Source organism: Abramis brama, assembly GCF_963993115.1.
Source record: "Abramis brama genome assembly, chromosome: 2".
NCBI classification, from domain to species: domain Eukaryota; kingdom Metazoa; phylum Chordata; class Actinopteri; order Cypriniformes; family Leuciscidae; genus Abramis; species Abramis brama.
The window spans coordinates 45,352,613-45,378,492 of record NC_139964.1 but is presented as its reverse complement, the minus strand read 5'-3'; the positions used below and the strand labels follow the sequence as shown (position 1 = coordinate 45,378,492).

Below are 25,880 nucleotides of genomic sequence, written 5' to 3'. Positions count from 1 at the left end.
TTTGATTACATGTTTTTTTTTTTTTTTTCAGGGGATCAGGTGCTGTAGGTTACACTAAAGTGCTCAGCCTTTACATATTTAAAGCATGCATTCTTTTCGTATCTGATGCTTTTATTTTCTACTATAAGCTGTAAAAAAAAAAAAAAATTGGGGGGGATTTTGTCAAAAATGTTCAGGCTATATAGCGCAAATTTAAATTTAAATTCAAATTTATTTATCAAATTAGGAAAATATAATATAAAAAACATAGGAATTCGTCCATTTGTTTTAGCAGCGAACACTACAGCGATGTAAACAGCACCTTCAATAGCCTACAATGCGACACCTCCACCTCGTCACCATCTACTATCGACACTAAGACAACACAACATTTAGAATATGCTCGAAATGTAATTATATATAGTATAGTATTTCATATGGATTAATCCATATGGTCCAAAAACAAAAAAAAATGTTCTTCTTCTTTTTTGCTTAGGGGAATTCACTAAGGTAACAGGAGCAGCTCTTATTCAAATCATCATCATCATTCGCAGCGATGGAAACGGCTCTCCAAAGACGCAGAGGTAAGATTTGACATAACCAGCGCTCCAAAGGTGCCTAGATAAAACATGCGCATTCCTTAATCGAATTAACGGCGTAAAAGCATTTTAATGATAAGTGAATGGCACGATGAGGATCACAAGCACTTCAATCAATAAAATATTCGATCCATTCACAATGAACGGCGCGCAAGCGAAGCCTTCGCAAATAGGTTAAGCCGCTCTCTATAGCACAATAATCCGAGTCGAAGTACAAAACAGAAAACGATTACACACAGTTACAAACCTTTGCTTTCTTCCCTTTCGTCTTGATTCTCCTCAGCCGTCGATTCTGGCTTCATCCCATCCATTTGGAAACGAGTATGTTGAATATATATTCCCTTTGCCTGGTCTCTCTCGCTCCAATACAGGAGTATATCACAGCCACCTCAAATATTTTGTCAGATCGGATATCGCTTAGATAATTTGTTCATAAACGATAAGAGCTCAGCCGAAGAGGGTCTCACGTAAAGGCTTAGAGAAGACTACAGCCTAAGCAGATACGCTGAGGAGAGAGGATCCGTTAGGAGAAAAACAGCCACTCCACTGCTAGTCAGGATGACATAAACAGATAGTCCCAGCTGTAAACAGTCACACATTCCCCTAACCCCCCCCCCCCCCCCCCTCTCTCTCTCTCTCTCTCTCTCTCTCTCTCTCTCTCTCTCTGTCCTTCTCCCTCTCCGAAATGATGGGAGGACAGAAATGAATACATTAGGACAGGGGGCTCAGAGATGAATTAAAAGTGATGTGTGCTAAGAGGCACAAAGACGCTTCAACAATTATTTTATTCCAAACAGTGGGTATTCTAATAATAATAAAAAAAAAACTAAAAAAACAATGGTCCAACAAAGAAATACCATCTGTCTGGAATCCTCTTAGACAGTATTAATTCTCATGCATGACTTTCTGCTGCATTCAGCTAAACAAAAGACTTGTACATACTGGTAAAATACAACTGTCTGGGAAAGAGAGCACACTAAATACCATCTATATCATTACCATTTAAGGATCGAGTCTTAAAAACCCAGAGAGTATGAGGTCGTATTTCAACAGTCCCCTTGGTAAAAAGCAGACGCTCACGAAGAGTATCACATCCTGATCCTGAAAGAGGTGGCACCCCATAGGTTATAATAATGAACGAATGCTTGCTTGGACACAACATGATTTTACTTTTGTGATATATGCAGTAAAATGACTTGACCCATAAAATGTCTCTAACTAATGATGGATTTTGATGTATCTACACACATTGCTCCTATGCTGTGTTTTGTAAACATTTAATCTTCAGTTAATGATTATTTATTTTACAGTATTTTGGAACCAAATGGTTTTAATTGTCACCTCATACTGATGTAGGACGCATTATGCTTTTAAACACTTTCCCAAACCATTACCATAAAAAAGTGAACTGAAAAAGGCGTAATAAGATTACTATCCACCCCATTCAAACACCTACCCTCCCCAGGCATCAAACACATAGCAAGTAAAGGAATGCGAGTAGTAGTGGATGTGCTGTAAACAATCTCATACTTCTGGAAGCAATTTAGAGTTCTTACCTCCTTTAAAGTAGCTAAGTTTCCAACCACTTGTCAATCGAATTATCTGAAGTTTGGTAAAAAACAACTCATGCGAATAAAGCTGGTGAAAGTGTGTTTCCATCCAACGGCTTTAAAGCGAATAAAAACCTGTGCGTAATGACGTCACATGCTGTTTTGCGATCAAATTGGTATATCGAATTGATTTGAGACATTTTAAGGTGTTTCCATTAATTTTCGCACTGAATCGCACAACATTCAAGCAAACATTTGCGAACAAAGTTTTGCTAGACAAAATGGATCGCGCCATCTACCAACAAATGATCAATATTGCACAAGTTGTAATAGTGCTTATGTGCCAGCTGATAGCGACATATCAAGCTATAATAAGAAAACAAAGACGCTATCAACACATTGCTATGATGATGCAGATGCACGTAAATGCCCGACGATATTCGGCAAATAACGTAAATAATAAAATCCGATGAGACCGAACGTATTTCATTTGAGTCGATATTCATGAAATTCAATCGAATTTTACTGTTTCCATAAGGCATTTTTCATTCGATATCACTTAATTCAGATAAAAACGTGTGGATGGAAACATAGCTAGTGTCACATTTTACAAACAATTTTAAGATGAAATAATACAGTTTGTGTTAACAAATTTGAGCCCAGAAAGTTAATCTTTAACTTCCTGGAGGGAAACAACCAACAATCCGCCAGGTTTGGTGGATGGGAAGAGAAGATCTTTATCTATGCCTCTGACTGACATAGTGTATAATGTACTGTGTTGCATTATGGGAACAAATCAGGAAATTAATTCATGTGTATTTCACATTTTCACTGAAAAATATATGCCATAACATGATTTTGTTTCAACAATAGTTTTTGAATTTGCACCAAATGTAAAATCTCAAAGGTGTCCCTTCTTTTATTTATTATATGTCATCACAAGTAACATTTAGGACTATTCGGGGGTGGAACCAAATACAATAGAAACCAATGGAACACACTGGACCTTGTCATGAGGCGGAGCTCTCTTAAGAATCTCTGTGATGGTTTTTCTCTGACATACTACAATAATCTCAAAATGTGTAGGTCACCGTCACAGATTAAGTGTTTGTCTGGTAGATGAGAGATGGTGTCTGCCACAGTTTATCTTCTTATTGCAAATAAATAAACAAACAAACAAATAATAATAATTCAGCTGTTTTTTATTTAGCAGATGGCAACCACAACACACTTTGGCCTAAGGCACTGTAATTTGCTCTGGCCCCCTTCCTGTTCGCAGGAGTGATGAGATACTTAGTAGATTGTCCTCACTCAATGGCTGGTTGTCTAAGTGGTGTCCGCAAAATAATATAGAATTCATAGACAATTGGAAAAGTTTTTGGGGCAGACCTGACCTGTTGAAAAAAGATGGTATTCATCCCTCCTGGGATGGTGCTGCTCTTCTCTCTAGTTCTCTTCTTAACTCTATTGGAGTTAGACAACATGTGTCAGGACCTACTCATTGTCGTAATCATACCCTAGCTCTAATATTATCACACGGAATCAATGTTGATGCCGTTGAAATTCTGCAGCAGAGCGATGACATCTCAGATCATTATCTTTTCCAGCACTTTAGACAGTTGCTCCGTTGCGCTTAAAGAAGATTAAAGAAAATAGTCCAACACCGTGGTACAACGAGCACACTCGGGCCCTTAAGAGAGCAGCCAGAAAAATGGAGCGCAACTGGAAGAAAACAAAACTAGAGGTATTTCGCATTTCATGGAAAGAGAGCTCGATTGCATACAGAGAGGCCTTAAAAGCTGCTAGATCTGCTTATTTTTCAACCCTATTAGAAGAAAATAAACAAAACCCTAGGTATTTATTTGAAACAGTGGCTAAACTAACGAAAAATAAAGCTTCAAGCCCAGAAGTTTCCAAGCAGCACAGCAGTAATGACTTTATGAACTTCTTCACTTATAAGATTGATAATATCAGGGGGAAAATTATAACTATGCAACCGTCTACTACAGTATCACATCAGGCAGTGCATTGTAGTGTCCCTAAGGAAAAATTTGATTCATTCATTGCTATAGAAGAGGAAGAATTCGTTAAACTTGTTAAATCATCTAAATCGACAACATGTATGTTAAACCCTATACCGACTAAACTACTGAAAGAGATGCTTCCAGAGGTCATAAATCCTCTTCTTAATATCATTAATTCATCTTTGTCATTAGGATACGTACCAAAAACTTTTAAGCTGGCTATGATTAAACCGCTTGTTAAAAAACCACAACTTGACCGTACAGAATTAGTCAATTACAGGCCGATCTCGAATCTACCTTATCTGTCAAAGATACTAGAAAAGTCGGTATCCTCACAACTATGTTCCTTTTTAGAAAGAAATTGTATCTGTGAGGATTGAGGATGAAGAGATGTCTCATCGATCACAAGTTCAGTATGTCGTACCACAAGGCTCAGTACTAGGACCGTTGCTTTTCACTCTGTACATGCTACCCTTGGGAGATATCATTAGGAAGCATGGAATTAGTTTTCACTGTTATGCCGATGATACTCAGCTCTATATTTCTTCACGCCCTGACGAAACTTACCAATTCACAAAATTAACGGGAATGTATAGGTGATATAAAAAAATGGATGACTAGTAATTTCCTACTACTTAATTCTGAAAAAACAGAGATTCTAATTATTGGACAAAAAACTTCCTCATGTAATAATCTAGAATACTGTCTAACACTTGATGGCTGCTCTGTCAAGTCTTCGTCGTCGGTTAGGAACCTGAGTCTGCTCTTTGATACCAATCTTTCATTTGAAAGTCACGTGTCTAGTATCTGTAAAACTGCATTTTTCCATCTTAAAAATATATCTAAATTACGTCATATGCTCTCATTGACAAATGCGGAACAATTAGTCCATGCGTTCATGACATCAAGGCTAGATTATTGTAATGCTATTATGGGTGGTTGCCCTGCACGCTTAATAAACAAACTACAGCTGGTCCAAAACGCAGCAGCTAGAGTTCTTACCAAAACCAGGAAGTATGACCATATTAGCCCAGTTCTGTCAACACTGGCAGTATTAAACATCGTATACATTTTAAAATATTGCTGATTACTTACAAAGCACTAAATGGTTTAGCTCCGCAGTACTTGAGCGAGCTCTTAACGCATTATAATCCTTCACGTCTATTGCGATCTCAAAATTCCGGCCAGTTGATAATACCTAGAATATCAAAATCAACTGCTGGCGGTAGATCCTTTTCCTATTTAGCACCAAAACTTTGGAGCAGTCTTCCTAACATTGTCCGGGAAGCAGACACACTCTGTCAGTTCAAAGCTAGACTAAAAACACATCTCTTTGACCTAGCATACACATAACACATTATAGACTTTTATAATTCAATGTTAGGCTGCATAGATTAGGTCAGCCGGAACCGGGAACACTTCCCATAAACCCTGATGTACTCATTACATCATAAGAAGAATGGCGTCTACGCTAATATTAGTCTCTCTGTTTATCCCGAGGTTTACCACAGTCCGCCGGATCCAGGCTGTATCCAGATCTGATGAAGGACCTGCGCCTGGACGCGACGACAGTGGAGTCCTGAAATGTCAACTAGACTTTTCCCTGTGAAGGCCTCCCTCCCCTCCCCTCCCTTTACCTATCTACAGATAAATCGTTGTCGGGATAATTCCGATTCACGTGGCTACGTGGAAGCGATAATTTTAAGGCCAGACAAGTAGTATGTTGAGGGTTGATTTGTAGGGAAGGACTACACGCCTGCGCACATATATTCAAATGCACATACAGCGGGGGAAATAAGTATTGAACACGTCATCATTTTTCTCAGTAAATATATTTCCAAAGGTGCTATTGACATGAAATTTTCACCAGATGTTGGTAACAACCCAAGTAAGCCATACATACAAAGAAACAAACAAAAATAAGTTCAGAAATTAAGTTATGTGTAATAATGTGAAATGACACAGGGAAAAAGTATTGAACACATGAAGAAAGGGAGGCGCAAAAAGGCATGGAAAGCCAAGACAACTGCTGAAAACTTGTAATTAAAAAGCAATCCAGCCCCCTGTCAGTGGAAATTAATAACAGCTAGTTCAGTCCCAAATGATGGCCTACAAAAAGGTCTCATTGCCAAGGTGTCACACAAGACACATCTCATGATGGGTAAAAGCAAAGAGCTGTCTCAAGACCTTCGCAACCTAATTGTTGCAAAACATAATGATGGCATTGGTTATAGGCGCCATTCTAAGCTTCTGAATGGTCCAGTGAGCACTTTTGGGGCCATAATACGGAAGTGGAAAGACAATAATTTCACCATAAATTTGCCTCGACCAGTGCTCCTCGCAAGATTTCTGATAGAGGAGTGAAAAGAATAATCAGAAGAGTTGTCCAAGAGCCAACACCAAGTTGTGTGGTTGTATGGCTACATTGTTAAAAGCGCTATATAAATGAAGATGACTTGACTTGACTAACTGGTCCCTAAACCATATAATTAGCACAAAATCATTAGACAGTTGCAATGATGTCACAGACATGAATAATTTTGAGTTTAACCATATTTAAATAACATAAATTACTTGATAATCATTCACAAACATAATTACATAGTTCTGGCATGAAACTCTGAATGGTGCAGGCTGATAGGTCTTTAGCTTATTGGCAGTGTATCTACTTAGCACAGCTGATTGGTTGCTGTTGCATGAGCGGCCAATGAGCTTGCTGCTCAAATATTCAAATACTTGCCATTGTTTGCTCTTAACAGTTTGCAGCATGCTTTCAGAACCCTCCCCCTTCCCCAGCTCCACCTAGTATATAGATCTGCTACAGGGTTAATTTATGTATGTTACATGTGCAGCAGCAGCAGCATGATTTACATGCTCACAGCAATGTCTGTGAATGTATTCGTAGTAGCAAGTCTCAGCAGCAGTAGCATAGCAGATCTATTCCGCCAAGACCAAAATACATTAACATTGTCATATCCATTACCATGCCATTCTCTATTACCATACCAATCTCCTGAGAGTTGTCATCACAGAATAATAATTATTTATATTCTGACCTTTTCCTTTTGGATGATGTGTTAATAGCTTTTTTAGGGGCACTTATCTCACCTTTATTAGGTAATGACAGTGAATGAGAGACAGAGATGAACTAGGACATCAAGTTGGGAATCAAACTCAAGTCACCTAATACGCTACTGCATTGTGTGTCAGAGCACTCATGAGGCTATGGCTCTGAAGTTAAAGGGTTAGTGCACCCCAAAATTTTTGTCATTAATTACTCATCCTCATGTCAACCTTAATGTTATGAAGCGATGAGAATACGTTTTGTGTGCAAAAAAAAAAAAAAACGACTTTATTCGACAATTTCTTCTCTTCTATGTCAGTCTACTACACTGTTCACACAGTAAACACAGTGCAGCGCTTCCGAGTTTGGCGTCTCACCCTTGAGCGAGCTTAATTTCTCATTCAGGGCTCGAGAGGAAGATGAAGTGTCACTCGCAGCATCGGAGGGCGGGCTTATGTCTTCTGACAAGGATGACCCGTCTGTGCTGCTGCCTTCAGGCATGACAGCATAGGCTGACGCTGAGTTGGCAGCAGTGCTCTCCTGGGCAGTCGTGAGCGTTGGGCTTGAGTGGTCTCCTCCACCCTGTCCCAAGCGTGACGTTGACTTGTTGACAAGACTTGTAAGGTTACCTTGTCTCTCACAGCGAGGGCTCATAATGCCGTTGGCCTGGCTGCATCCGCGTAGCACGCTATGCTATCCTGCAAGTTTACCAGCCGTCCAAAACATTGAAAGACCTGTATGAAGGTAGTCATGACTCGGAGGTAATGCAGGAACGGCTTTCGGCCACTGACTATGCCCTCTGGGCTACGAAGGTGATGTGCAGGCTGTTAGTGGTCCAGAAGTGCCACCTTTGGCTCATCCTGGCAGAGATGTGGGAAGTGGAGAAAGTGCGCTTTCCCAAGGCCTATTCGGCAACACTGTCGAGGACTTCTCAATGCAGTTCTCGGCAGTGAAGAAGCAGACAGAGGCGATCAAACACATCTTGCCTCGGCACAGGTTCTTTCTCTAAACCCCCGAGAGCCCAAGCTCCGTCTTCTCGTCGCCGAGGGCAGCCTGCAAAGGCTGCACCGGCCACAGAATAGCCTGGAAAGGCAGCCAGACCCAGGAGGTCCAGTTGCAGGAAGGTTGCACTGCCCATCCGTTGAATGGGCGATCCAGGAAGGAGAGGGTGCGGGCCTGTTTGCCCTGGCCAGGGCGAGCCTCACTTCCATCGTAGAGGGCAGTGAATTTTACATGGTCATTAAAAGAGCAATTTCACACACACACAATGCTCATGGCCCTCGTCTTCTCGACGGCCAGACATCGAACACTCGCACCAAAACCTCGGTGGACACAAGCAAGCATCTGCAACGGATCTGCCCACAACAGGTAAGTGTGGCAAGTACCGAGAAGGCTGGACAGTCACCAGTCACCTCCACAGCGGACCTGAGGAGCAAGGTAGGTGTTTCATCGCATTGTCCGCCATGAGTAACGAGGGATGGAGAGCCTCCTGCCGTGGGTTCCCTTGCTCCCCCTCGCTGTGAACCCACCACCTTGGGAAACACCGTATATCCTTCCTTTGGTGCTGCTTGTACTGAGTCTAAACACACGGCTAGTGCTGCCCAGCCCATCACGCTGGCTCATCAGAATGATCCGGTTCGGCTACACAATTCAGTTCTTCAGGCACCCGGTCAGGTACAGTGTAGTGTTTCCACCTCTGTACGAGGCAATAATGCTCCTGATGAACGTTCTTGCCTGGAGAGGCATCTGTCTGCCTCCACCCTTAAAGTCTACATGGCCGCAATAGCGGCTAAACAACAACTGAAGTGACTGAGAGAAAGGGAACATCTCGGTTACTAGTGAAGCCCACCTGTTGTGTCCCTCCTGCCACAACATGAACTGCCTCTGAGGAGTCTCGGCTCCTCAGAACAAACCTGAAGTGTGTGTGCAGACGGGCTACCTTATATGCCCGTATGTCCTGGCATGAAAATTACACATGCCAGTTCCATTGGCCTTTTCTGAATATGTTAGAGGTGTTTAAGGCTCTCAAGGGCGACCCCTAGTGTCATATTTCGACACAACAGCTTCATTCCCTCCATCAGGGAATGAGTTAAACTAGTAATCAAGATGATTTTCATGGAAAAATTACATTTGATGTAACTAGAAATAACACTACATTACATGGAGAGGTAAACATCGAACACTAAATCAGTGGTGTGTTTTCCAAAAGAAACGTTAGCCAACTATGGTTGCAAGTTCCGTCATTAAAAATATAGTTCAATGATTCTGCATTTCCCAAAACCATAGTTCCAAGTCAGTATTGCAGCAGAATTTACACCATAAAGAAAAAAAGTAGTTAAAAAGCACAAGGCATGAATACAAGAAGATTAACATTGAGCACTTGAAACTAAATCAGTGGTACGATTCCCAAAAGCGATGTTAGCCAATATTATTGGGTATTAACATATAACATATTTCAACGATTCTGTATTTCCCGAAACCATAGTTTCAATGAACATTAGCAAACAGCATCACAAACCTGTGTGGTTAGAATTATAGTTATAGCTCTCAACCAGTGGTTTGTATAATTTACTATTATTAATGTAGTGGGTTGGTAGTGGGGATGTATATGTGTTTTTTCTTTTAGTTTGATTGACGTCATGGCAGAATGCGTTTAGCGTAATTTCCGCTTAAGGAAGTTAAAAGAGGCGTGGCACATTATTGTGGGAGACGCACATGGTTGTTTGGCGTGGCATTGCTGTACGCGGGAAGAGCTTTTGAATCTGCATGCCGAAGTTATCGCCTGCTAGTGTATGTTGCCAATAATCCCCGGGTAGGTCATGCGATTTATTATGTATGATAAAAGCGGAGTATTGTTTGTTCCTGAGTATCCGTGTTGCATGTGTTATAGTAACAAACCTGAAATCACGGTCATTCACGTGGAGTGCACGCCTCATACTAATCAGCTTTCCTGTCCATGTTGCTGGTGACGAGGGAGGGGTAGGTTGTTTGATTTTATTACGTATAAGGGAAAATGAGCATTGTTTTAAGCATGTGTTATATGTGTTATAGTAACAAACCTGAAATCCCGGTCATTCACGTGGAGTTGTACGCCTCATATTAATCAGCTTTCTGTCCATGTTGCTGGTGACGAGGGAGGGGTAGGTTGTTCGATTTTTACTACGTACAAGAGAAAATAGAGTATTGTGTTGAGCATGTGTTGTATGTGTTATAGTAACAAACCTGAAACCACGGTCATGCACGTGGAGCTGTACGTCTCATATTAAGCAGCATCGTGTTCGTGATTTGTGACACATGGTGCAGGTAGTGAAATGTTTTATGTGGTTTTATATTTTGTATAGAGATTTATAAATGAAAGGTATAGTCTAGATGTTATTTGTATATTCCAATGTTATACAAATGTAGGTGTGTTAAACATGTATTATGTGTTGACAGATTATCCGGCAGCCGATGGCACTAAACCACTGCTTTTTCCCAGTACTTAAAGTTTGTTTTTAATTGAGTTTTTTTTTTTGTATTTGTTTTGGATCAGAAGTACTGAAACTTCGTTTTCTTTGGTTGATTGTTGTATTGTATATTGTGATTATTATTTCTTTTTTTTTTTGTTTCTTTAACTTTGCTTAGAAGTATTGTAAACTTCGTTTTCTTTGGTTGATTGTTGTATTGTATATTGTGATTATTATTTCTTTTTTTTTGTTTTCTTTATTTAACTTTGTTTGGCCATTTTAGGGGGCTGAGTAGGCTACTGGAAGCAGCTATATTTTCCATCTTAGGAGGTGGTGTGATGCAGTGATAACACTATTTTTGGATTGCTGTGGTTGTATATTTCAATCAACACGTGTGTTACAATTTTCTCGGGTTGCACTTAAATAAGTGGAGATCGTTGCTTCCAGCCCAAGACTTGTATACCTGATTCAATCTGGTCGTCCTCCTTATTATGGCCATTTCATTTGTTTGTATTGGGTGTATGATTATGATGTTTAGTATTTGCTCCCAGTAAATGTTTTAAGAGTCATTGTAGAGAAATAAAGACCGTGTACCTCACTATTGCCTATACTTTCATTTAATTGAACAACTTGAGCGAGTTTAATTCCCCACTAATTATAGACGGCAGAGGTCCGCCTTGTTACATTAATATAATAAGTACAAGTGTAACTACGTCACTAATAAAGTGTTAGCAGATGGATGTTTGTTGCCTGTGTGAAGAGGTTCATAGGAATAAAATGTTTCTAATCAAAATGTTGCCTCCAGCACATATATGTGTTTAGTTTATTCACACCGACAAAATGCAAGACACAATGCATTGGAGAGGTCTGTTTACACCAGGGATGGACCATATCAGATCAGGATATTAATTCTCCAACCAGAAGAGGGTGCCAGTTCTTGCCGAACACCATAGTAATAAAAGCATTGTAGGATTGTGCACACTAATGTGAATGTTTGCCAAAATTAGTAAAAAGAAAAGAAAAATTGACAATGAAAATTGTGTTTTCCAGTCAAAATGGGAGACCGATTATGTTTTTACTGAGTTTAGGGGGACACCAATGTAGCAAATTAGCTCATAAGGAAAATATGAATAATAATAACTTGTTATGATTAATTATGAATATTTGGATCAGTTAATTGGATTAACTTGATGTAGCTACATTAACATTACAACCAATTAATCAGTTCATCCTGTGAACCCTCAATATTGATTATTAACTGATTAATAGAAATGTTAATTTCCGGGGTTGGGAAATAACTTTCTTCCTGTACAGTGCTACAAAGATCATTTAGTCAGAATCTGGAATCATTAAATAGAATTTGTTCGCAGGGCAGATAATCAGAAACAAATACATATTGTGCACAAGTTTTATTAACTAAATCACAAATATAACTAATCTAAACACATATACACACAATCACACATACATGGGTAAAATGGTGAGTGACAGAATGAAACCGGAAGCAGGAAATGGAACTATGGAAATGATCCATTTAACTACGAAAAGAACCATCAGCTTATTATTTTCAGAGCGCCTCATTAAATGTATACTTGCATGGCCTTTGCAGTGAAAACATTTTGTGAAGTTCCTGAAGAAGGATTTTGATGGTTCCATGAGTCTCAATCAATTTCTTTTGTGTTGAATGAAGAAATTGTGATGAACTGGCATGGTTTGTTTAACTCTGTTCTGGTTGAAAGTTCTCTCTCTCTCTCTCTCTCTCTCTCTCTCTCTCTCTCTCTCTCTCTCTCTCTCTCCATGAGCATATGGCTGGAGTGCAGATTGTAGCCTGCTCGCCCTGGGCCAGAGAGGCCACGCAGAGCAACCAGGAAAAGGGAAGAAGTCGGAAGAGTTGATGGTTGGAGTTGCGTTTGACTTCTGCATTGAATGAAGAAATTGTGCCAAACTCCTGATGTTGTCCTTGATTCTGTTGTGGTTGAGAGAGTCCTCTCTCTCCTGTCACAACCATCAGTTGTGAGTCAAGGCCTGATGCCCCGGGGCCTGGTGCGGCCATGCAGGACAGCAACCCAAACATACAGAGAAGGCCAAGAGAGGGAAGGGCTTGTGTAGATGCCATATAAAGCCAATGAGAAAGGTCGAAATTCCAAACGGGAAATTCCTCTGTTGGAAGGATTTATGACTCTGTCTCAAGTGTGCTCATTTGCATGTACAGCTGGATTGGTCGCTGATGAAAAAACTATTAAAGATTATTGTAATACTAATATGTTGCACAGCTATCGACATATCATGTACACAATCATTTCGATCTTCAAAGTACCAATTTATAGAGACCAAACATGGTATAATTGAGGTTACATTGACCATTGGTTCTATCATAAAATACATAGTATCAAAGACATAATAGTATCAAAAGACACTATACAAGACAGTAAATCATTCACACAGTGTCCTGGAGTGCATGTTCATTTATAGATCAGTTCGTCTGAGAGTGAGTTTTTGGCCAAGACACTGTATTATTCTGAGTTTGGAGAGGACATTATTCTAGCCCCAGTACTATCACCCGAACCAGTCTTTCTTCTGCCTATCTCGCTGGCCCCGCTCTGCCCCCCTCTCCCACAACCTCTCCAGACAATTTCAAACGCTCTATCATTTGGGGGTTTCTGCATTGGTCTGCAGGCTCTTCCCCAGTCTCCAGCCATCAATACCACCCAGTTATCACTGTCTCCCATCAGTCCCTCTGTACCACCTCTGCCTTCTCTCAGTAGCGTGGCAGCACCACAAACCTGTCGGGAGCCATCTCCCCCTGGGCATGAGGAGCCCGATCTGCCTTGAAACGTCGCCCTGGCTCCTGCGCCTGCATTCCTTCCGCCCTCGACCTCAGTGTGGAACATCGGTCATTCCGTCTCGCCGGACTCCATCGGCACGTCGGCTACTCCTAGGTCAGACATCGCTTCGCCTCTGTGGCTTGCTCCGCTCTACCTCAGGCTTCGCCTCCACCCTCTGTTGCTCCAACTCGCCCTCAAACCTCCAGATCCCCACCTTGATCTCAGGAGGTCGTCGCTGCAGCTCCATCACAGCCGTCTAGATCATCGTCATCTCTGCACCACCTCGGTTGCATGGTAGGCTCCATCCACGCCGTCATTGCTTCCTGTCATCCCCATGGCAGCCCTCATCAGTACTCCTCCATGGCTTCTCCTTCCATCAACGCCGCTGTGGGGCACTCCCCTGGATGTGGCCTGGATGAACAGCCATCATCCCCTGCTCAAGGTCATCCCTTGGCTCACTCCACCTTCATCACCACCCTGGACTCACCTGTATATATGTTCGGTTCTGTTTCAGTTCAGGGTCCGGTGTCGTCAGTAAATGGCTGTGTTGTATGTTGCTCACTTCCTGTTCTGTTTGGATTACCTGTTGAATTTATTAAATATTATCTATTTACCTTCATCATCATTTTGAAATGTTGTGTGACGTGATTAAAAAACAAATTTCTTTGTTATAGGAGGCCTTGTGTGCAAAGATTCTGGACTTCAGCCTACATTCAGACTTCATTAATGTAGAGGCGAATGTCATTAATCTTAAGGTCCTTTCACACTGGCGATGCACGCCATTTTGATGCACGAATAATTTGCGCGATGGTTTTATTTTTTGATCAGCTGTTTGTGTAATGAGTGCTTCCACACTGAACGCGAATGTGCTGCGGCGAAAAAACGACTTTTATTTTTTTCGCTTCGATGTCGATTTTTTTTTTACTTTTGCGGCAAAACAGAAAAGGCTTCAGCCAATCGCATACTACAAGGATGATTAATACTAAATGATTGTGTGGAGTAGCATTGCCAACCAACTCGGTTATCACGACTGTGAGTATGTTGTGTGATAGTTTTAGTTGTATAGTCCTGTGCTGTGTAGGCTAGAAGGCTAAACTACATTTGGGATAGAAAGCTAACACTATTATTGTCAAAGATAGAGATAGAGACCGTGTTTACGCGGCTCATGTGAATGGTTTTGACGCGAACTATTCGCACACAAACTATTCGCTTTTTCGTTACGCATCCGGTGTGAAAGGGCCTTTATTCGAGGTGGAATTCGAGGTGCTTATTTACAGGAAGTTTACTGCCTTTTTGGATGAAGTCAGTGCTGCTTATGAGGATTTACTGATGCACACTGACATCAGATGGATGAGCCGTGGGAAGTGTCTGGAAAGATTCTTTGCGCTGCGCACCGAAATCCCTGTGTTTCTGGAGGACCATATCAAGTCAGACACAGCTTACTGCAGCAAACTACGGGATCCAGAATTTCTTTGCGACATGGCCTTCCTCATAGATATGACCGCACATCTGAATAATCTCAGTCTGTTTCAGACCTCTATGTGCATTGTGCATATGAACGCTTTTCAGTGTAAACTTTTTACAACTAATTTTCATCCGATCCAGTGAAATTGACATACTTCTGCCTGCGAGGAGATGCGCAAAGATGTTCCAGAATGCAAGATGTTTTTTGCCAAGTACAGAAAAGAAATCGAAAGTCATATTTTCACAACTGATATTAGCTGCCATACATAAAATCAAACCAACAAACCATTCACACCAGGTATATAAGCAGAAAGCTGCCGTTATGTTTTCTGCGACTTTAAATGCTTAAACTCTTTTAAGCCAGGTAGGCGATATCGTTCATCTGTGTAATTATTGTTATAGCTGTGGTGTGGACTTCCCTGTTTACTTTATCAGCGACTTATTTTTGTTACATTCTGTTCTCCTAAATTGGAAATTTATTTGGAAATCCAGACAGGGTCAGACTAGTCTAGTTAATATGAGACAGAACAACCCAGTGGACACATCTCTCCAGTAATGAGCCCATTACTGCTCTTTTATGTGCCCTGACTAGAGAGTCAATGTGGAAAAGGGGGATACAGCACACAGAAATGTTTCCTTTTGAAGTTGTTGCAGAGGGACTATTTGCTGTGTAGGCCGGGGTGGAACCCGGAACCTTTGTTTGTTATTTTGCTTCCCCCGGTCCTAGTTAAGCTGTTGCACACCGGATGTTTTGGTTGTGTTGTTGCCGTATTGCAAGCCGCTTTTCTGTACTTGCTGCTGAGTTTAGTAAAGACGATAAACAGCAATGTCTGCGTGCATCTTTAAATACTCGGGTTATCACACTGGCGACGAGGATTAAAACCGATAATAACCAAGCCAAGGTTCCAGTAAGTCAGCCGGTTCTGCAGCGAAGAAGTTGGCGCATAATTAAACAAAAGCTATGGCTGCTACTGTCGGCTCGCTCAGTGAGTTCTCCGAGAAGGATGGTGACTGGGTGGAATATGTCGAGAGACTGGAGCACTTTTTCCTGGCTAATGACATTGTGGATGAGGAGAAACAACGATCAATCCTCCTGAGTGTGTGCGGGGCTAAAACGTACAGATTGATCCGAAATCTTGCAACGCCGCAGAAACCGGGAGAGATCAGGTTCAAAGAAATTGTGGAGATGGTGCAAAATCACCTCAACCCCAAGCCCTCGGTGATTGTGCAGTGCTTCAAGTTTCACACGCATTCACGCAAGCCAGGAGTGACAGTGGCGGAGTTCGTGGCGGAGCTGAGGCAGCTATCTGAGCACTGTGAGTTCAGGGCAGTGCTGGAGGACATGTTGCGGGACAGGTTAGTCTGTGGAATTAACGATGACGTCATACAGCGCCGCTTATTGGGTGAAGCCACACTGACTTTCAAAAAGGCTTTAGACATTGCCCTAGCCATGGAGACGGCGGCAAACAACACGATTGACATAAAAAATGCAGGCGGAGGGACGCTATCAGATACTGCCCATTTTGAAGCAAAAGAAGGCAAAAGTACTTCAGGAAAACCCACAGAGTGTTATCGTTGTGGGGGTCCGCATTTTGCGAATGACTGTGGCTTTAAAGACGCCGTTTGCCATAATTGCCAGAAAAGGGGGCATATTGTAAAAAAGTGCAGGGGTGCTAAAAATAAACAGACAAAAGGATGGGGAAAAGCACCTAAGCCCAACATACATCACCTGCAGAGTGAGGATTTTGAGGAGCAGTGCTCATTCAACATGTTTAATATCCGTGGCCAGCCCCGGGCTCAGCCCATATACGCAACAATTAAGGTAAATGGCAAAGAGCTGAACATGGAAGTGGACACTGGGGCCTCAGCTTCAGTAATCAGTCAAACCACATTCAACAGGTTGTGGAGCTCAGGGGGTGCACCTGCAATGGAAGAGACAAGTATTAGGCTCAGAACGTACACGGGTGAGTGCATTCCACTCGCGGGGGCTATCAAGGTGGACATTGTATATCAGGAACAGCAGGCCGCGGTGACACTGCTTGTGGTTGAGGGGGAGGGACCGAGCTTGTTGGGGCGGGATCTCCTCCAGAAAATTCACCTGAATTGGGGACAGATCTGGGGTGAAATCAAACATACCACTGTGGTACAGGACATCATAGGGAAATATGCTGATGTCTTTAAAGAGGAACTGGGTACCCTCCGAGGGACCACAGTTAAACTGTGTGTTGACCCCAAAGCACAACCGCGTTTCTTCAAACCGCGAACAGTACCATATGCCATGAAAGCTAAGGTTGAGGCGGAGTTGGAAAGGCTGCAAAGAGCAGGGGTGATCGAGCCTGTGGAGTTTTCTGACTGGGCAGCCCCAATAGTGCCAGTGGTGAAGGAGGACGGGGAAGTGCGCATATGTGGGGATTACAAAATGACCATTAATCAGGCCTCACAGCTCGACACCTACCCCCTACCGCGAGTGGAGGACCTATTTGCTACACTAGCAGATGGAAAAACATTACCTAAACTAGACATGAGTCACGCATATCCGCAACTTTTGCTAGATGAAGACTCTAAGCAATATGTGACTATAAACACTCACAAGGGCCTATTCAAGTATAACCGCCTGGTGTTTGGCGTTGCCTCAAGCCCGGCTATTTTCCAACGCACCATGGACAATCTGTTTCAGAACATTCCCCAGGTTGCCGTCTACCTGGATGACATTCTCGTCACAGGTAAAACAGAAGAGGAACACCTGCAAAACCTTGATCTGGTGTTAAAGAGAATGTCTGAGGCTGGGCTGCGTCTGAAGTGCAGTAAGTGTGTTTTTCAAGCTCCTAGTGTCACATATCTGGGCCATCGGATTTCAGCTCAGGGCTTGTCTCCAGTCGAAGACAAAGTGAGAGCAATTAAGGAAGCCCCAACACCAAAGGACGTTGCAGAGCTCAGGTCGTTCCTGGGTATAGTGAACTATTATGGGAAGTTTTTACCAGACCTCTCGACCGTGCTGGCCCCACTCTACCAGCTACTACACAAAGGCTGTGTGTGGAGATGGCAGCAGGATCAGGACGACGCTTTCCAGCACGTAAAGGGACTGTTACCCTCAACACGACTGCTGGTACATTTTGACCCAGACAAGGAGGTCATTCTATCGTGTGATGCCTCCCCGTATGGACTGGGGGCAGTTCTTTCGCACCGCATGGAGGATGGAAGTGAAAAGCCAATCAGCTATGTGTCACGTACTCTTACTGCAGCAGAAACGGGGTACTCGCAATTAGAGAAGGAGGGCCTGGCTGTTGTTTTTGCAGTAAAGCGTTTCCACCACTACCTGTTTGGTTGCCCTTTTACCATCTTCACAGACCATAAGCCTCTAATGGGTCTGTTCAGTGAGACAAAGGGCATTCCACCCATGGCCTCAGCAAGAATACAGCGCTGGGCATTAACCCTGTCAGCATACCAGTATAGCATAGAGTACAAGGCGGGTAGCGACAATGCAAATGCTGATGCTTTTAGCCGTCTGCCTCTCCCAGACACACCACACCACACAGGCTTTCCCCCAGAGACTGTTTTTCTGATGGACAGACTGTCACAGTCTCCAGTGACAGCAAAGCAAATAAAGCTGTGGACTGAAAGAGACCCAGTGTTGTCGCAGGTGAAGAGGTGGGTGATGCAGGGGTGGCCTGCCACTGTGGAACAGGAGGGGTTCAAACCTTACGTCAAGCGCAAACTTGAATTAAGTGTCCTTGATGGCTGTCTCCTCTGGGGTTCCAGAGTGATTGTCCCACCTCCAGGGCAGGCTCAAGTGATGGATAAGCTACATGAGGCCCACCCCGGGGTTTCCTGTATGAAAAGTCTCGCCAGATCATTTGTGTGGTGGCCTGGGATGGACTGTGCTTTGGAAGAAAAGGTGAAGGTATGTTCTCAGTGTCAAAGCAACCTGAAGATGCCAGCGGCAGCGCCACTACACCCATGGCAGTGGCCCGGCCGTCCGTGGTCCAGACTCCACCTGGATTTTGCTGGCCCATTTATGGGTCGGATGTTTTTAGTGCTAGTGGACACGCACTCCAAGTGGCTCGAGGCACAGATCATGTCAAATATTACTGCACCTACTACTACAGACACACTGAGAAGCATTTTCGCAACACATGGGCTGCCAGACACAATTGTGACAGACAACGGGCCCACTTTCACCAGTGAGGTTTTCAAGGAGTTTATGGATAGAAACGGGATTCGCCATGTCTGCACTGCCCCCTATCATCCCGCGTCCAACGGCTTGGCAGAGCGGGCTGTGGAGACTTTCAAAGAGGGGTTGCGGAAGATGTCAGGACAATCTCTGGAAACCAAGCTCGCACGCTTCCTGTTTCAATACAGGATTACTCCACACACAACTACTGGAGTGTCTCCAGCTGAGATGTTGCTGGGGAGGAGACCAAAGTCTCATCTGGACCTCCTCCAGCCAGACATCAGAGCGAGGGTTGCCAGGTATCAGGAGGAGCAAAAAGCAAGGCGGGACCAACATGCCAAAGAGAGACATTTTCACCCAGGGGACAGTGTGTATGTCAAAAACTTTGCCATAGGTTCACCCTGGTTGCCAGGGGTTATCCACCGCCAGACAGGGCCAGTATCTTTTGTGGTGGAATTATGTGATGGTAGGCAGGTGCGCAGGCACCAAGATCACTTGCGGGTCCGCCATGATGGGGGAGGGAAGAGTTTTCACGGGGTTTCATGCAAAGACAGTGTGGGCTGCTCTGCAGAGGCCGTGCCAGTAGCTCCAGGGCACGCGGAAATGTCACATGAGGGTCTGTCTGAGCCCTCAGAGGAGGCACCTGATGAATTGTCGAAGCAGGCAGCTACGGCTGACCCTGCTCAGAGCCCACCTGGGGGACCAGAGCCTGCCTCCAGTTCGGAGGACACCATTCCTGAGCTTAAGAGATCTAAGAGACAACACAAGCCTCCAAACAGACTGACATGTTGAGCTACAGATATACAAACATTAAATATACCATATAAAAGAGTGTTGTTTGTTTAACAAAAATTTGATGTTCATATTGCTACCAATGTTTCTCCTGGTAGAGAGGCACTTATCTTACAGTGTGTGTATTAATGTTTTATGTTTGCACTTTAAGAGGGAGAAGTGTTGCAGAGGGTGCTGTGTAGGCCGGGGTGGAACCCGGAACCTTTGGTTGTTATTTTGCTTCCCCCGGTCCTAGTTAAGCTGTTGCACACCGGATGTTTTGGTTGTGTTGTTGCCGTTTTGCAAGCCGCTTTTCTGTACTTGCTGCTGAGTTTAGTAAAGACGATAAACAGCAATGTCTGCGTGCATCTTTAAATACTCGGGTTATCACAGAAGTCCTGTAAACAAAGAAGCAATTAAAGTCCACAGACATGGCCTAGTCCTGTCCCACTTAGGAGGGAGGTCTTCAGTGAGGGCAGAGTGACATATCCGATGTCTAGTTTAAAGATATTGCAAAATAAAACAAAGAGAATTATGAGATTAAAAGTATGTGTATTTTCGCTAGGAAGAGTGATGAATACGTTAGTGTGAAATTTTTTTGATGTTAAGATTTTGTCAGTTTTATGCAGAGCCAACTATAAGTAATCCATTGGTAAGTTGACTTCCTCCAAAAAGTGTGACTCTAAACTCTGTGGCTGTTACTTGTTACTTGTTTGAGCAGCCCAACATAGCAACACAATAGCAACAACAATGTTAGGAGAGGTTTTATTAATTGAATGTTTGAATCAACATTCTGGTATTCTATACAGTATCTATATTTTTTCAGAGTATTTTAAGGGTAGTTGAGTTTCAATAGTTCTATATGCTTTTATGATGTATTTTGTGATGTAATTGATCATGATTGAATATGATAAGTTTGTAGCTGATGCCTTAATTTAATTCAAACAGAGAGGAGGACTGACTTGTAAATTATGCGTAAAAAGTTTGTGATTTTTTATTTATTTTTATTTTTGCTTGGCAGAGTTATAATTAAGGTGAAGTGTGTAATTTTTTTATGTAAATAATACTCTCTCCTATCCCTCTCCTATCACTTCACCCCCACAAAATATCATTACTAGCATATACAGAGATACATGCACAAAATAGTATTTGTAGCTGATGCCTTAATCTAATCTAAGTGATTCAAACGGGCTAAATAGCTTGAGTGCGTCTTATTCCTTGGGAGCATCCATGTTTATGTACAACTTTACAGACTCACGCCACCCTCTGTTGTCAGTTGGGGTTCTGTCCTAACTGTCTAGTGAGACACAAAGACAAAAGAGAGCATGGTGGGAGGTATATAAAATGGCGCACTATCTTCTGTTACATCCGCATGTAGAAAAAAATAAGTTGGTCCATTTTGATATCTTTTTAATCACCAACTGTTTAATAACAACTTAATTATACAATATTATGGGGCTACCTGTGTAAAACGCAACCAGATCACAAAACAGGCCAAATTAAGTAATAATGACTATCGGTGAAGATGTTATGAAAACTACATATAGTTTTACCACAAAGTTGGCATTTATCTTTGATGCTACCAAAGTACTACCTGACAGTGCAGTACCAACAATTACAAGAAAACACACACCACAAAAATAAACAAAGAGGGACAATCGCCTCATGATCTTATGTCAGTTCAAAATTGCTGCTCAAAATTGCTGCTCTGAGAAGTGCACAGTGAGAATGAAAGAGATCATGATGGTTTAGAGTGCATCAACAATGATGGTTATGGTTATGGGTCACGACTAAGCGTTTGTTTGTGTTTGGAGCTCCGTCGAATTGATTCCTAATCCTTGATTTTCTTCTTTCACATTTATTTATAAATCAAAATGTTCTAATTTTACAAGCATGTGAACATATCTCCAATCCTATTCTTTATAAAAAACAATCAGATTGCTTTGATATCGCTACATGTATCCAACTTTCAGAACTTCCGCTACTAGCCTTAGCCCGCTAGCATTGCACGCGTGGTCTCGCCTATCGATCGTCTTATTTACACCCCTATCACTGAAAGCTATAATTCGCCATAATAGCACATCTGCTATAATGGTGAATATATCGGATGTGTGTCTAACGTTACCTTTGAGTGCAGGTGAGGACACGTTCGAGCTGCATTCGGTGCAGTTAGAGCTTGAGTCCGTGGAGAAGCAGATCCGTGACCAACTAGAGAGGCAAGCCGAGCTGCGAGATCGGCGATCCGCGCTTGAAACATCACGCGCCGATGCTCACAAGTCAGTGGTTAGTAATTTTTTGACTCTGACCTCGTCTCCTCCGTGTGTTTCTCTGCACAGGACCCGAGCACCCAGGACGCGATCATCCCTGGTTTCATTCACTCCGGCACCGACACAACACCATGGACCCTGGGTGATTCCACAGCGGAGGACGCGAGCCAGGACCAGAGCAAGGACCTCTCCGCCCCTCCCGGCCTTCGAGATCTCCACCCGGAACCGCTTCTCCCCTCTACGCGAGACGGAACGCGACACTGTGATCATCGGCAGTTCCATCGTCCAGCATGTCCACGCTACCTCAGGTAAAGGTAAGGTGCGCACTCACTGCTTTCCTGGTGCTCGTGTTCTCGATGTAGCTGCGCAGGTTCCCGAGATCCTAAACGGTGACGAGCGCATCGGAGCTGTCGTACAGCACGCGGGAACGAATGACATCAGCCTGTGGCAGACGGAGGTTCTGAAGAAGGACTACAGGAGCCTGATCGAGACGGTACGCAGCACATCGCCTGAAACAACGATCATCGTGTCTGGACCGCTTCCCACGTACCGACTAGGACATGAAAGGTTCAGTAGATTATTTGCTCTAAATGAATGGCTAATGTCATGGTGTAATGAACAGAGACTGCTCTTTGTAAATAATTGGAATCTGTTCTGGGAGCGACCTAGGCTCTTCCGTGCTGATGGCCTTCACCCAAGCAGAATCGGAGCGGCTCTTCTGTCGGACAACATCTCCAAGGCGTTACACACCATATGACTAGTAAGTCAAAGTCCAAATCACAGTCTTTGCTGTCCAAACTTAAATGATATAAGTACCAGTGTAGAACATTATATAGAAACTGTGTCTATTCCTCTTTTAGTGAGGTCAAACATTAAATCTACTGTAGGATCTAGGAAAAATCTAATTGTGATTAAGCCAGAAATTCTCAATATTAGTGAACAAAAACAATTTATAAAGCTAGGTCTTCTAAACATTAGATCGCTCACACCTACGGCGGTTATTATAAATGAAATGGTCACAGATAAAACGTCACTGGTCCCACTCATCGTCTTAATCATACGCTAGATTTAATTATATCACACGGAACCAATCCAACCGATATAGATATTATACCGCAAAGTGATGATGTCACTGATCATTACATGGTCACTTGCATACTACGTACTGCTGAAATTTGTCATGTTGCGCCATGTTATCGACCAGGCAGAACAATCCTTCCAACCACTATAGATAGATTCTCAAATAGCTTACCTGATCTATCTCAGCTGCTCAGTGAACCCAAACAAACAGATGAACTAGAGGAAATGACTAGCACTATGAACACCATTTTCTCTAGTACATTGGACATTGTTGCACCAATTAGATTAAAAAAGGTGAGAGAGAAAACTAAAGCACCATGGTACAACAGTGCTACGCATGTTATCAAGAGAGAAACTCGTAATTTAGAGCGTAAATGGAAACAAACTAATTTAGAGATCTTTAGAATCGCGTGGAAAGACAGTATGTCACATTATAAAAAGGCCCTAAAAGCAGCCAGGGCTGAGCATCTCCGCAAACTAATAGAAAATAATCCAAGGTTTTTATTTAACACCGTGGCTAGACTAACAAATAAACAGACATCACCTGAGCAAAATATTCCGTTACAGTGTAGTAGTAATGATTTTATGAATTTCTTCACTGAGAAAATAGAAAGCATCAGAAACACAATTGTAAATGTACAATCTTTAATGGTGTCTTATGATTCAGCCTCAATTAATGCCCCTCAAGAACAACTACACCGCTTTACAACTATAGGACAGGAAGAGCTAAATAAACGTATCATTGCATCTAAACCAACAACATGTTTATTAGATCCAATACCCACTAAACTACTGAAAGAAGTGTTACCTGTTAGTGGAAGAGCCTCTTCTCAATATTATTAACTCGTCTTTATCTTTAGGTCATGTTCCAAGAATATTCAAGTAGGCAGTTATAAAACCTCTCATTAAGAAACCACAATTAGATCATAATAACCTAGCAAATTACAGACCCATTTCAAATCTTCCATTTATGTCTAAAATACTAGAAAAAGTTGTGTCAGCTCAATTGTGCTCTTTCTTGCAAGAAAATGATATCTATGAAAAATTTCAGTCAGGTTTCAGGCCGCATCATAGCACAGAAACTGCGCTCGTTAAAATTACAAATGATTTACTTCTAGCTTCTGACCAAGGCTGTATCTCAATACTAGTTTTACTCAATCTTAGCGCTGCGTTCGACACTATAGATCACAAAATACTCTTAAATCGACTACAAAACTACACTGGTGTTCATGGACAGGCATTAAGCTGGTTTGGATCGTACTTATCAGACCACTACCATTTTGTCTGTTTAAATGGGGAAAAATCGAAGATAATGTCAGTAAACTATGGAGTGCCGCAAGGATCTGTGTTAGGCCCTCTGCTATTCTCAATATATATGCTGCCACTTGGTAATATTATAAGAAAACATGGAATTAATTTCCACTGTTATGCTGATGACACTCAATTATATATTTCATCACGACCAGATGAAAACACTAAATTATCTAAATTGACAGAGTGTGTTAAAGACATAAAATACTGGATGACATGTAATTTTCTGCTATTAAATTCAGATAAAACGGAGGTATTACTTATTGGTCCAAAAAACTGCCCACAAAACCTCTTACAATTCAACTTTAATTTAGAAGGATGTCCTGTTACTTTATCCACTACAGTAAAAGACCTGGGTGTTATACTAGACCGCAACTTGTCTTTCGAAAATCATATTTCATATGTTACAAGAACAGCCTTTTTCCACCTTAGAAACATTGCTAAGCTACGTAACATGCTATCTGTTTCTGATGCAGAAAAGTTAGTTCATGCATTCATGACCTCGAGACTAGATTACTGTAATGCTTTATTAGCTGGTTGTCCTGCATCCTCAATAAACAAGCTACAGTTAGTCCAAAATGCAGCTGCTAGAGTTCTTACTAGGTCAAGAAAATATGATCATATAACACCAATTCTATCATCTCTACACTGGTTACCTATTAAGTTCCGTATCAATTACAAAGTATTACTACTGACCTATAAAGCCCTAAATGGTTTAGCTCCTGGGTATTTAACGGAACTTCTATCGCCCTACAATCCATTGCGCTCTTTAAGATCACTAAATTCGAGGCTTCTGGTCATTCCTAGAATATCTAAGTCCACTAAAGGAGGGAGGGCGTTTTCACATTTAGCTCCTAAACTCTGGAATGGCCTTCCTGATATTGTTCAAGGCTCAGACTCGCTGTCCCAGTTTAAAACTAGATTAAAGACGCATCTCTTTAGCCAAGCATTCACATAATACTTATTTTTTATACTACAGTTGAATCAGATTGAATGCATTAATATTATGAACAGCAGCTATGCTAATTATTTCCAATCTGTTTTTCTGTTGTTATCTCGGGACACTAGTCCCGAGGTAAATAGAGTTCGTCAGCTCCAGTTTGTATCCAGCCTCTCATGGAAACTTCAGATGCCCCAACACCCGTGAAGAGACGACTCAACGCTTATGAAGAGACGACTCAATACTGGCGATATGTTGCCCTAAATTAATACATGATTAACTAACTGTATTTTTCTATGTACATTTCTGAAATGCACTTTCTGTAAAGCTGCTTTGAAACAATATGTATTGTGAAAAGCGCTATACAAATAAATTTGAATTGAATTGAA

At 42.2% G+C, this 25,880-nt stretch overlaps 1 protein-coding gene and 1 long non-coding RNA gene across 4 annotated transcripts in view; one reads left to right on the top strand and one right to left on the bottom strand.

Annotated features, from left to right (window-relative positions):
- The window catches only part of gpm6ba (glycoprotein M6Ba), a 54,622-nt gene extending 53,439 nt beyond the window's left edge, over positions 1 to 1,183 (bottom strand). For 2 of the 3 annotated variants that reach the window (XR_014605164.1, XM_084107182.1), the window contains exon 1: positions 826 to 1,183. Coding sequence is in view for 2 of the 3 variants with exons in the window: in XM_084107182.1 (XP_083963308.1) it covers positions 826 to 889 (64 nt within the window). In the remaining variant the exon portion in view is untranslated. The remainder of the gene's footprint in view (positions 1 to 825) is intronic. The other variant, XM_084107181.1, reaches the window with a different exon arrangement.
- On the top strand, positions 274 to 25,880 carry LOC311078413. Its single transcript, XR_014605165.1, has 4 exons — positions 274 to 389; positions 476 to 563; positions 22,230 to 22,920; positions 25,620 to 25,880. It is a non-coding gene; the product is annotated as an uncharacterized lncRNA (long non-coding RNA).